The sequence below is a fragment of the Saimiri boliviensis genome, chromosome 10, assembly GCF_048565385.1.
Source record: "Saimiri boliviensis isolate mSaiBol1 chromosome 10, mSaiBol1.pri, whole genome shotgun sequence".
Taxonomy (NCBI): domain Eukaryota; kingdom Metazoa; phylum Chordata; class Mammalia; order Primates; family Cebidae; genus Saimiri; species Saimiri boliviensis.
In genome coordinates this window covers 109,037,212-109,050,353 of record NC_133458.1, presented here as the reverse complement: position 1 = coordinate 109,050,353, position 13,142 = coordinate 109,037,212, and the positions used below count along the sequence as shown (strand labels likewise).

General features: G+C 34.2%; 1 protein-coding gene across 1 annotated transcript in view; it reads left to right on the top strand.

Moving 5' to 3' along the window:
* Positions 1-13,142, top strand: part of ABCA13 (ATP binding cassette subfamily A member 13) — a 427,963-nt gene that overhangs the window by 355,707 nt on the left and 59,114 nt on the right. The window contains exon 56 of the mRNA XM_074379707.1: positions 11,022-11,172. Coding sequence (XP_074235808.1) covers positions 11,022-11,172 — 151 coding nt within the window. The remainder of the gene's footprint in view (positions 1-11,021; positions 11,173-13,142) is intronic.

Genomic DNA, 13,142 nt, shown 5'->3' with positions numbered 1-13,142 from the left:
TGAGAGCATCGTGATTTTTCTAAAACACTGCCAAGCTGTCATGGAGAGTACGTTCCCTGAAATTGTCTTTGGATTTAGTTTATTTGGTTTGGGTCACAGGCTCAGGGCCTTCTCTTAAAAACATATGGCTTGTGTCCAAGAGCCAACAAGACCAGCAGACAGGAGCATGTGACATTCCTGTTAATACACAGAAACAAATCAGATATTCAGAATCCAGTCACTTGATGAAAGGGTAAATGGTAAATTGGAGGTTAACCTTGCAATAAAGTATGGACAGTGGCAGTAGAAAATTCAGCAGTTTGGAAGCAAATGAATTTAAAATACTAGCTGAAAAGCAAATCAGATCAGAACCTGTTCTGTCTTGTTTCTCGTTGACCTCCTTTCACAGTTTACAGACTGCTGATAATATAAAGGAAATTAAATGCCTGCAGTGAGAGGTTCGTGATTTGGCAAAGACCCCTCAGAATGCTCAAACATTTTATTGAATTTCCAAAATTTTTTGATCTGTTATGTCATTAACTAAAGGGGGAGAAACATCTGGTCAGGATGCATCATGATAAAAACCACTTGAAGCTCACTTTTGTGTCAGACCCAGCACTAAAAAATGTCTTGCCTCTCCAAGTGATGCTGAATCATAAAGCCTACAGTTATGACTTTCACTGTTCGGTTGAGATAACTGAAATGCAAATATATGGAAGCTGCAAACTGGATGTGAGCATTTTCTAATAATATCAATATGATTGACAGTGATTTTGATTAAGGAGGTGTTGGTTAGCATCTCACAGAGATAGATTAGAAGATTTGTATAGATGAGCTCACTTCTTCTAGGTCAGTCAGAATGAGCTCAGGTTTAGATATTAAACTCTTGCCATGCTGAAAAGCTTTATTATCATATGACCTCCTTTTGCATGCAAATCTGCACAAGGCTGTACCCACTTACTGCTTCCTACTGGATTATAATAAGACACCATGGAAAATGCGTCCTGTTCACTTAAACTTAGTTGTCAGGTTGGTCTTCATAGATTCTTATTTTCCTCAAAATTCAGATAAAGAAATTTAGCTATTCACAGAGCAGCAGATATTTAAGCTAATAAAATAGAGCATAGGAAATCACAGTACAGTTTGTCTTAACATGTCTTTAAACTACTGTCTGAATACCGACCTCTACTGTGGTTTAGCACACCCTGGATCCTCTCTGCAAACATTCTACCAAACTACCTGTAGTGATAGACATCAATGCTTAATAAAATCTGCAGAATTAATAGATACACTGTGTGCAAAAGTTGAGTGAGATGATTTCCACTAACTGCAAAGCAAATGTTTTAATTGTACAGCATGCAGAAGACACCCTGCTCTGAAAGTGAAAGAAAAGGTTCTGTATTTGTTTTCATTATGAAGTCACGCCCTTAGTTTAAAAATATAACTTAAGCAATTAAAAATTAGACAGCCTTCATTGAACTGGATGATGTGTTGATTTGAAGGCAGAAAGACCTTTTCCATTGTTGAATCCCTGTATTCCCAGAGTGCTGTAATTCCTGTTTTGAAATGGAAAGATATTGAGTAAAAAATACGAGTATGGACCTTGGCCAGTGCAGAGGCTGGAATGCAAAGAATATTTGAATATGTATTCCATATCTTTATATGTTTTACAATGTTTAAAATCTATATTATATGTCTTTAAATTGTCATAGAGCTCATTAAGATTGGGGAGTAGTTGGTGGGAGACCATTCAAACAAATTTTAGCAGAACTTATGTAAAACCTTTTTAAACATGAAAATTTGTGCTAGATGATTTATGAATTAATGTGTGATTACCAACATTTAAAAATATCAACTTAAACAATGAGATATATAATAGTCATAAATCATAAGTATATGAGTTGACAAACTTTTATAACTCTCATCAGGAGAGAGACCTTTGGCAGACCCCTGAGAAACTCCCTACATGACCCTGTTTAACTCAAACACTATTCTGGCTTTTATTACCATAGATTAGTTTTACTTGTTTGTGAATTTATATAAATGGGATCATACAGTTTGTATTTTTACATGAGTGATTTTTTTCCTAAAAATCATATTTGTGAAATGCATTTATATTGTTACATGTTACAATAGTTTTATTTTCATTAATATTGACTGGTGTTTGTTACGAACAAATTCTGATACACATAGAAATGAAATTGCTTCCATAGAGCATGTGTGTATTTAGCTTTTGTAAATACTGGTAGTGTTTTGATTAACTAAGATATAATTCACATACCATAAAATTTACACATTTTAAATGTAACAGTTCAGTGATTTTTACCGTATTCATAAAGCTGTATGATAATTTCCACTATCTAATTTTAGAATATTTTCATTCCTTTGAAAAGAAACCTTATGCCAATTAGCAGTCATTCCCTATTGCTTCCCCCTTCCACACCAGTCTTCATCAACCATTAATCTACTTTCTATCTTTATGGGTTTGAATATCCTGGAAATTCCATATAAATAGGTTCATATAGTAATTTCCTTTTATCTCGAGTTTTTTTTTACTGTTTTATTATAAAACAGTAAAAAAACTGTTTTATAATAAAAAAATTCCATTTAAATAGGTTCATATAGTAATTTCCTTTTATCTCAAAATTCCATATAAATAGGTTCATATAGTAATTTCCTTTTATCTTGAGTTTTTTTACTGTTTTATTATAAAACAGTAAAAAAAAATTTGACTTTGTCAAATTCCGTTTCTGTGTTTAATGAGATGTGTGATTTTTAGATATTAAACCATCTTTAAATTCCTGGAGTCAGTTATACTTGAACATAGTGCCTATTTCTCTTTATATGGGCTAGATTAGATTTACTTGTATTTTGTTGAGGATTTTTAAACATCTGTTCATGAGAAATACTGTTATATAGTTTTCTGTCATATCTGGTTATGGTATCAGGATGATACTGACCTTAATTAGTTTGGGAATTTTTTTTCTCTCCTACTTTTTGAAACAGTCTAGAAGCATTAGTTTAAATTCATCTTTAAATGTGTGGTAGAACTAACCAGTGAAACCAGTTGGTACTGGATTTTTATTTATTTAAAAAGGTTTTTGGCATTGTTTCTATTATTTTTTATCATTATTGCTAATTCAGCATCTTTACTTGTGGATCTGTTTAGATTTTCTTTTTCTCATTTGTTCACTTTCAATAGTTTGTGTCTTTCTAGGAATTTGTCCATGTTTTCTAAATTTCTTAGGATTTTGGCATATGAATATTTGGACTATTAAAAATTTTTTCATTTATTTAAGATTGGTAGAAATATTTTATTTCTTATTTTAGTAATTTTTATATTCTTGTTCCCTTTAGTTGGTAAATGTAACTGAGTTTGTAGGGTTCATTGATATTAAAGAATCATGTTTTGAGTCTATTTTCATTATTATTTTTTCTTCCCTGTTTTATTTATTTCTGCTCAAATCATTATTATTTTCTTCATTCTGTTTACTTTAGGCTTAGTTTGCTTTACTTTTTCTAATTTCTTAATGTAAATGCCTAGATTATTGTTCTGACATCTACCTTTAGAAAAATAATACAGATATTACAGCTATATCTTTCTCTTTATGCACCTTTTTAGCTTAATACCATGTTTTGGTATGTTGTGTTTTTATTTTCATTCATTTCAAAGTATTTTCTAATTTTCTTTTTTATTTTTTCTTTGACCCATTGATTACGAAGGAGTATGTTGTTTAATTTCCACACATTTGAGATTTCCCAAAGTTTGCTTCTGTATTGACTTCTAATATTTCAGTCCATTGTAGTCAAAGAACATATTCTGTATAATTTAACTTCTTTTCATTTATTGAGGGTTTTTTTTTTTTTTTTTTAATGGAGTCTTGCTCTTTCACCCAGGTTGGAGTGCAGTGGCATTATCTTGGCTCACTGCAATCTCCACCTCTCGCGTTCTAGTGATTCTTCTGCCCCAGCCTTCTAAGGAGCTGGCATTACAGGCATCTGCCATCATGTCTGGCTAATTTTTGCATTTTTAGTAGAGAGTAGTTTTCACCATGTTGGACAGGCTGATCTCGAACTTCTGACCTGAAGTGATCCACCCATCTTGGCCTGCCAAAGTGCAGGAGTTACAGGCTTGTACCACTGCACTCAGCTATTAAGGCTTTTTTTTTTTTTTTAAATATAGCCACACACTTGTTCTATACTGGAGAATTATATATATATATGAATAGATATGAGAAGAATGTGAATTCTACTCATTTTGGATGGAGGGTTCTAAGTCTCTATAGTCGCTTAGGTCTAGTTGTTCTGTTGTATTGTTCAAGTCTTCTATATTTTTGTTGATCTTCTTGCATGGTTATTTTAGGAAATATTGAATATGGTGTATTAAACTTTCTATTATTGTTGAATTGTCTATTTCTCCATTTAATGCTGTCGGCATTTGCTTTGTGTGTTGTGAGGCTCTGTTCTTAACATCATATGTTTTTATGATTGATCTGTCTTCCTAAGGAATTGATCCTTTTATCGTTATATGATTTTTTGTTTTGTTTTTAGTAACAATATTTTCTTCAAGGCTATTTTGTTTTACATTAGTAAACCACCTCAGCTCTCTTTTGGATACTGATTTCATTATATGTCTTTTTCATCCTTTTACTTTTAAACTATTTGTGACTTCAATTCTAAAGTGTATATTTTATAGACAGCATACAGTTCAATCATTTTAAAAATCCAGTCTATGAATGTGTTAAATGGTAAAATTAATTGATAATTATGTGGAAATTACATTAAATGTAAATGAGCTAAATAATCAAATTTCTGAGATGGTAGGATTGGGTTTCGCCCTTTTACTATTTGCTTTCTACATTTCCTCTATATTTTTCATTCCTCTTTTCTTCTATTACTGCCATCTTTTGTGCTAGTTAAGTATTTTCTAGAACAACACTTTAAGTCCTTATTGTGTTTTTTTGCTGTATATTTTTGTGAGTTATTTTCTTAGCAGTTTTCCTGGCGATTGTAACTAACATTTTGAGTTAAAATTCTCTAATTTAGATTAATACCCACTTATTTCAACAGTTTATAAAACTGCGTTTCTATATAGCTCCTCTCCCATTTATGCTATTATTATTGCAAATTACATTTTTATAGATCGTGTGCTCATCAGCATTGATTTTTAAATTATTCTATTATAAAAGTGCATTTAATTAAAATTTAAAAAGGGATTACAAGCAACATGTACATTTATCTTGTCACTTATATTTCTTTAATCAGTAATCTTACCAGTGCTTTTTGTTTTATGTCATTATGTGGATTCAAGTTATTGTAAGTACTTTTCACTTCAGCTTAAAGACTTCCTTTAGTATTTTTGAGGCAGTTCCAATATCAACAAACTCTCTCAATTTTTGTTGAGCTGTGAATGTCTTAATCTCTCATTCAATTTTAAAAGATAGTCATTTCTTCTTTGATATAGAATTCTAGGCTAGCTTTTTTTTTTTTTCTTTTAACCTTTTAACACTTTGTGTGTGCCATCCTATTGTGTTCTGGCCTCTATGATGTCTATTAAGAAAGCAGCTACTAAGCTTCCTGGAGACTTTTAGTGCATTATGAGTTATTCTCTCATTGCTGTCATGATTCTCTCTTTGTCTGAAGCCGTTAACAGTTTGATTATGATTTGTCAAGGAATATATGTATGTGTGTGTATATATATATATATATATATATATATATATATATATATATATGTGTGTGTGTGTGTGTGTGTATATATATGAATATATATTTTTGTATATATTATACACATAAGGATCTCATTCCTGAACATATGCAACATTATTATTTTCTTTCAATCTTTATAACTTTCTTTTACTTGCCTTATTGCACTGGCCAGCACTGGCATTACAATGTTGAATAGAAGAAGTAGTAATGGGGACCTTACTTTTGTTTTCGATATGAAGGGGAAGACTTTAAATATTTTAAGATTAACATAGGCTGGGTACAGTGGCTCATATCTGTAATCCCAGCATTGTGGGAGGCTGAGGTGGGTGGATCACTTAAGGTTAGGAGTGCAACACCAGCCTTCCTAATGTGGCAAAACCCCATCTCTGCTAAAAATAAAAATTAAAAAATTAGCTGGGCCTGGTGGCACATGCATGTAATCCCAGCTACTTGTGAGGCTGAGGCATGAGAATCGCTTGAACCCTGAAGGCAGAGCTTGCAGTGAGTCAAGATCATGCCACTGCATTCCAGCCTAGGTGATGGAGTGAAATTGTCTCAAAAAAAATTAAATAAAATAAATTTTTATTATTAACATAAATATATAGTTTCTATGGACTTGGCATACATACTTTTAAAAATCAAATTAAGAAAATTCTTTTATATTTCTCTTTCTGGCTTGTAACTTTTTTTTTTCAATTTTTTACTTTTATTTGTTTATTTTTATAAAGAATGTATTTAGAGACAGGGTCTTGCTCTGTTTCCTAGGCTGGAGTACAGTAGCATGATCATAGCTCACCACAGCCTCAAACATCTGGGCTCAAGTTATCTTTTTGCTTCAGTCTTTTAGTAATCGGGACTAGATGCACAGTTATTTTTATAAGCAATAAAGTTTTAACATTTTACTATTTTTTCTCATCTTTTCTTTATACTTTTAGTATACTATGTTACATTAAATAATTTTTAAATTTTACTTTAAAAATATTGAATTAATGGATAACGTTGACTTGGTCAAATGTTAATACCCCTTTTATATATCACTTGATTTAATTGAGTAATAATTATTAAAATTTTGTGATGACTATTATGAGAAATTATCTTGTGATTTTACTTATTGTAATGCATTTGCCAGGTTTAATTGTCAAGGAATAATGGCCTCAATAAGTAACTCGAAAATTGTTTCCAGCCTTTCTAGTTCCCAGAATAGTATGATCCATGTAATTTTTACATATATATTTCAAAGAATGCTCTAATGAATGCATTTGGGTCTGAATTTTTAAAACAATATTAATGATTCAGTTTCTTTTTTGAATTAGATATTTTGAGGCTTTCTAGTTCCTCTTTTTTTGGTATGTTGTATTTTAAGGGATTTTTCTATTCCATTTAAATTATTACATTTCTGTGTAGAAACTTGGTGTATCATATACTAACATTTTATTTTTAATATCTATTTTAAGTGATATTGTTAGTATTTTTGAAATTGGTATTTTATCAAATTATATTAATGTTCCTATATATTACTGTGTTTAAAGTACTCTATTACTGTCTTAATTTTGCTCGTTATAACTTTCCAGCTCTAAAATTTTTATTTAATTTTTAATATAGATTTCAGTTTTCTGATGTAATCCACCTCTTTTTCCTCCTTTTTGTTCATTTATTAATTAAACTATGTTAAAATCTCTGTCAGATAACTCCAATATCTGTATCATTTGTGGGGTTTTTTTTGTTATTTGTTTTTAATCTCAGTTTTTTAAAATGATATTTCTGATGTATTCATTTGTTAGGACTACTGTAAAAATATACCATTGGCCTGAAGCAGTGGCTTATGCCTGTAATCCCAGTAGTGCTCTGGGACATTAAGGTGGGAGGATCATTTGAGGCTAGGAGTTTGAGACCAGCCTGGGCAACATAGCAAGACTCCATCTCTTCAAAACAGAAACAAAACAAAGCAAAACAACAACAACAACAAATGTTTAATTAGGCAGGCCTGGTGGTGCATGTGTGTAGTATATGCTACTTGGGAAGCTGAGATGGGAGGATTGCTGGAACCCAGGAGTTTGAGGCTGCAGTGAGCTGTGTCTGCACCACTGCACTCCAGCCTTAGCTACAGAGTGAGACTCCATCTCAAAGCAACAACAACAGGAACAACAAAACACAAACGTAGTGGCTTAAACCAGGAAAACTTACTCTCTCATGGTTCTAGAGGCTTGAAGTCTGAGATCAAACTGTTGCCAGCATTAGTTCTTACTGACTGCTGTGTGGGAGGGATCTGCTCCAGGCCTGTCTCCTTGGCTTATAAATGGCCATCTTCTCTCTCTGTGTTTATGTATGTGTCTGTGTCCACATTTTCCCTTTTTAAAGGACATCAGTCATACCAGATTAGGGCCCACCATAGTAGCCTCATTTGAATCAGATTTTCTCTGTGACATTTTATCTTCAAATAAGGTCATATTCCAAGGTATGGGGAGTTAGGAATCTAACATGATTATTATTATTGCTATTATTATTATTTTGGATGGGACACAATTCAACCCATAATAACTGATTAAGTTTGATTGAATGAAAACATTTAGAGACTCTGGATGATTCTGTTTTCCTTCAAAGAGAATTCTCTTTATTTTTGATATGGAATTAGAGATAAAATTGTCTCAGAAAATTTATCTCAGAAAATGAGATGATCTTATTAAATTATTTTTTTAAAGAGCTTGTCTATTTTTGTATTTCCTTTGGCTTCACTGTTGAGTGGCCCTTATTAAAAGCCATGATTATTTACCAGCGTCCCAAAACCTGAATGTCTGCTTAATGACAGTTTACTTACTTTTTAAATTCTTAGAGTTGTGTCTTGATTTCCCTCTTCAATTATAGGCCTGCATTGCTCATACATTAATGAACATCTCAAGAAAGAGGCATCTAGAATTACAGAGTTTCTCTTACTTTCTTCCCTCTGGGATTTTGGCCCCTCAAGTCCTATCTGCTGTGGTAGCCCTGAACCTCAATTTTCATCTCTTCTAAAGACTAATAACAGCTTTGCTTGGCTCCTTTGCCTTTTAGCAGTCACTTTCTCCATCGTATCACTATTTCTTCCTCATTTTATGTGTGACTAATACTTCAAGGAAAAACAAATCACGTGTCTCATCTCAGTGAGTTTTTCTTCTTTTTGGGATTTGAATCTTTAATTCCTAGTCTTTAAATAGATTTTTCTGCATTTTATCCAGCTGTTCCATTGTTTTATGGGCTATTGAAAACGACTCCCCTTTTAGCTTCAATTTTGATAATAAAGCACAAGGATAATATAACACATGGATGGTATGTTTGAAGCCATAGATAATATATACATTAACATTTACAAATATTCCCCTATACAGAAAATACTTAAAACTTGAATTTCTAGTAGACTTTGTTTTTTGGCATAACACATATAAACATTTTGCAGTACATACTTACACTTAACATTTATTCACTGTCTATCTGAATTACAAATGTAAGTGGATAGTCTGTATTTTCTTCTGGCAATCTTGCTCTCCTTACGAGAATGCATAAACAGTAATACATCAGAATAATTATGGTACAAAAACTGACTGGAACACTATGTCAAGATTGTAACTAAAAATTATGCATGAATATTTTTATTATTTAAGCGTAAGGGAATGCTTTTTTAACAGTTGATACTCTAATGACTTAAAGGTTAAAATTTTATGACATGAATTTGGAAACTTTCATAACACATGTACTAGCTGAATTTGAAAGACGGGAGAATATGGATGCAATAGGAACTAAAATGAAGGAAATTAAGATCCATGATAGGCAACACAGTACGAAAGAACAAAATCTGAAGAATGACATTACCCGACTTCAGAATTTACTATAAAGGCACGCTAATTCCCAGAGCTAGCCCCACACCAGTACAGTCAACTGATAGATGATAGAAAAACAAGGGCAATCATGTGGGGAAATCATCATCTTTGCAACAAATGGTGCCAAACAAATGGTCATCCACATGCCACACAATCAATCTGGGAACTTATACCTGTGACAAAAATGACCTCCAAGCAGACCTATGACCTGACTGTAAAACGCAAATTATAGAAGTTCTAGAAGATAACATAGGAGAAAATCTAGGTGACCTTGGATTTGACAATGGCTTTTTAGATACAATATCAAAAGCATGATCCATAAAAGAAAATGTTGGTAAGTTTGACTTCATTAAAGTGTATTTCTGCTCTGCAAAAGACACTGTTGAGAGATTAAAAAGTCAATCCATAGCTGGGAAAAATTTTTTTGCAGACCCATGTCTCATAAAATACTTGTATACAAACTACCCAAAGAATCCTTAAAATTAAACAATAAGAAAACACACAGTTAAAACATGGGCACAAGATACGAACAGATGTCTTGCCAAAGAAGACAGATGCTAATATGTGCATGATAAGATGCTCAATGTCATATGTCACTGGACAATTGCAAATTAAAGCAACAATGTAATACATCTGTGTGCCTAATAGAATATGAATAAAATACAAAACACTGGCAATACCAAATGTTGACAATAATGTGGAGCAATAGAAACTCTCATTTTCTGCTGATGGGAATTCAAAATGGTACAACCACTTTGGCAGACAGTTTGGAAGAATCTTATAAAACTAAATATAGTCTTTCCATCTGATTCAGCAATACATATTAATAAGAAAATAAAACAGTTTGATTATGTTCAGACTTTTATTTTCTTATTAATATGTATTAATTTACAGGAGTTTCACACAAAAAATAAGACTCAAGTAGCTGGCCAGGTGATTGAGGCTTATGCACCCTATAAGGCTAAACAAAGGGAAAAGGATTTGGGGATTCTGGGCAGGGGGTGCCAGCTATGGGCAGGTGAAGGGGGGAAGTGTATGGTGAATTAGGGTTGTCTCTAATTCAACCCTAATTGAAGGGTTGCAGATAAGTCTCTCCAGTTCAGAGTTATCTGGCAAAGTAGCTCTCTTTCTGGTAGGGAGACATCTTTACAAATGAAAATTTACTTTGTAAATGTGAATTTCATTTCAAAAGAAGACATTTATACTCAGTTTTTAGGCAGTCAAGGAGAGAGAAAGAGCTTTTCCTGTGTCTTCTGGTTCTCATTTGCCTTTCGGTCAAAATAATCCATATGCCAAAGAGGCATATTTTGGGGTGACTTCTTGTATCCTTTATTTCTCATGAATTGAACCTATTCTTGTGAGATGAACTAATTGTTTTAAATAAACTGCTGTGGGCTTGTTACTGATGAGCAGTATTTTTAAAATGGGGTGATGCCAGTTTGGGAAGCTGCTGTTCTCAGCCTGTGCTGCTTCTCTCTGCAGAGACACTGTGGACCTGTCTTCTGCTGTAGCTGCAGGCGTGCTCATTGGCTACTGTCCACAGCAGGATGCCCTGGACGAGCTTCTGACCGGTCGGGAACATCTCCATTATTACTGTAGCTTACGTGGGATTCCAACGCAGTGCATCCCTGAGGTAAATGTCCCTAGGGTCTTCTAGATAAAGGGACCCATTGAGGAATGCTTGATGGCCACCTCTGGCTCCAAGGGAGCTCTCTCACCCTTTGAGGAGAAGGAACTGTAGTATCAGATAAACTTACCTGCAAGAGACTTTTCAATATGATTCTACTGAAGAAAACATTAAATATGTTTGCCGTATTTACATTATGTTTGAAATGTATCTGTGTGAGACAGTCATGTGGTAGAAGTTAAAGCATAAATACATCATTTATAACTTTGTATCTCCCTTGCTGTTTTTTTTTTTTTTCTCTCTAAAGGCCTTTTACATTTATTGAACTATTTGTATTCAGGATGAAATATCATAAACTCTATTTTCAGGGCTTATGAAGGAGTGGGCACAAAGTATGTGTGGAATCTGGGGGATTGTTGGAAGGGATGACTTCCTGATGGACAGATTTCCTGTCCATGACTTTCTGATGGACCGAGTTGATGGATGGATTTCCCTGCCAGGGGATTCCTTTCTAGGTGGCTGTAGGGAAATGAAGAAGGGGCAGAAACTGCAGATCCCATATCCCCCTACTCCACATCACTGCCTGTGACAGGAGTGAGGCAGGTGGAGCAGGGAGAGAGCAAGAGACAGAGGCCACTTCTGTATGAGAAAGGTCAGCAAAGCAGAGCAGGCAGCTTCGATTGATGGCTTAGGACGTTATACCATGAGCCACCAAAATTGCAGTTATTTAAACACATTTTTACCTTTTCTGCACCTCATTATAGAAAGTCTGGGGTGCGTGCTCCCTGGATTTCTGGATTCTGAACTAGAAGCAGAAATAAGAGGCTTCTATGATGCATTTGCAATTGATTCTGTGGGAGAGGGAACATCCTAGAACTCACAGGAGATAAAACTAATAGCCTTCACCTTCGCTGGTCCATGAACATACATTCTCTGTTCTGTTTATATAATCCTTCAGCCATTGTTTCTTATGCTTCTAACTTTAAGTGAAACTAAATAGAATGCCTGCACCTTGTTGTAAGGACTCTGGTTCCTTTTCCCGTCGCCCATCTTAATAAAGCAAAGATAAATGACCACTTCACAGAGACCTGCTGTTGTAGTTAAACAGTTATTGGACTCCAAGACTAATTGCTGGCTCAATTTTTAATCAGTGTTCATCTCTGTCCACTCCTCCTTGTTAGTTTTTGATGAAAGAGGCGGGTTCTTGGCAAAGGCGTTAAGCTGGTGCCTTTGTTCTTCGAGGGAAACATGCTTCTGAAAAAGCTCTCGTTAATATAGTAGGGATTGGTGCTTTCTGTCCTTCAGGGCAATTGTGTCTTGATACTCAGCTGTCTTACAATTTTGTTTTTCTGAGCTGTTCTACCCAGAAAAGTTATTTAAATGGTAACCAATTAGGAACTAGTTTCATTTCCTTTATAAAAACTGAAACTGGCCGGGCGCGGTAGCTCACGCCTGTAATCCCAGCACTTTGGGAGGCCGAGGCGGGTGGATCACGAGGTCAAGAGATCGAGACCATCCTGGTCAACAAGGTGAAACCCCGTCTCTACTAAAAATACAAAAAATTAGCTGGGCATGGTGGCGCATGCCTGTGATCCCAGCTACTCAGGAGGCTGACGCAGGAGAATTGCCTGAACCCAGGAGGCGGAGGTTGCGGTGAGCCGCGATCGCGCCATTGCATTCCAGCCTGGGTAACAAGAGCGAAACTCTGCCTCAAAACAAAAACAAACAAACAAACAAAACTGAAACTGGTTTTACAGACAGTATTGCAACTTGCTCTTGTTTCTAAGATGTCAACACACTTTTGCATCTGTTCCCAAAGGAGTTAGCTCCTTTTCTGGAAAAATTCTCTCTCCTGTGTATTTGGGGAATATTTAAGTAATAGAACAGGTATATCCATTCTGAGGTACTTATCACAAGATGACCAGAAAGAATTATTATAAAATAATGGAAAACAATAGTTTTATTTTTCAGTATTT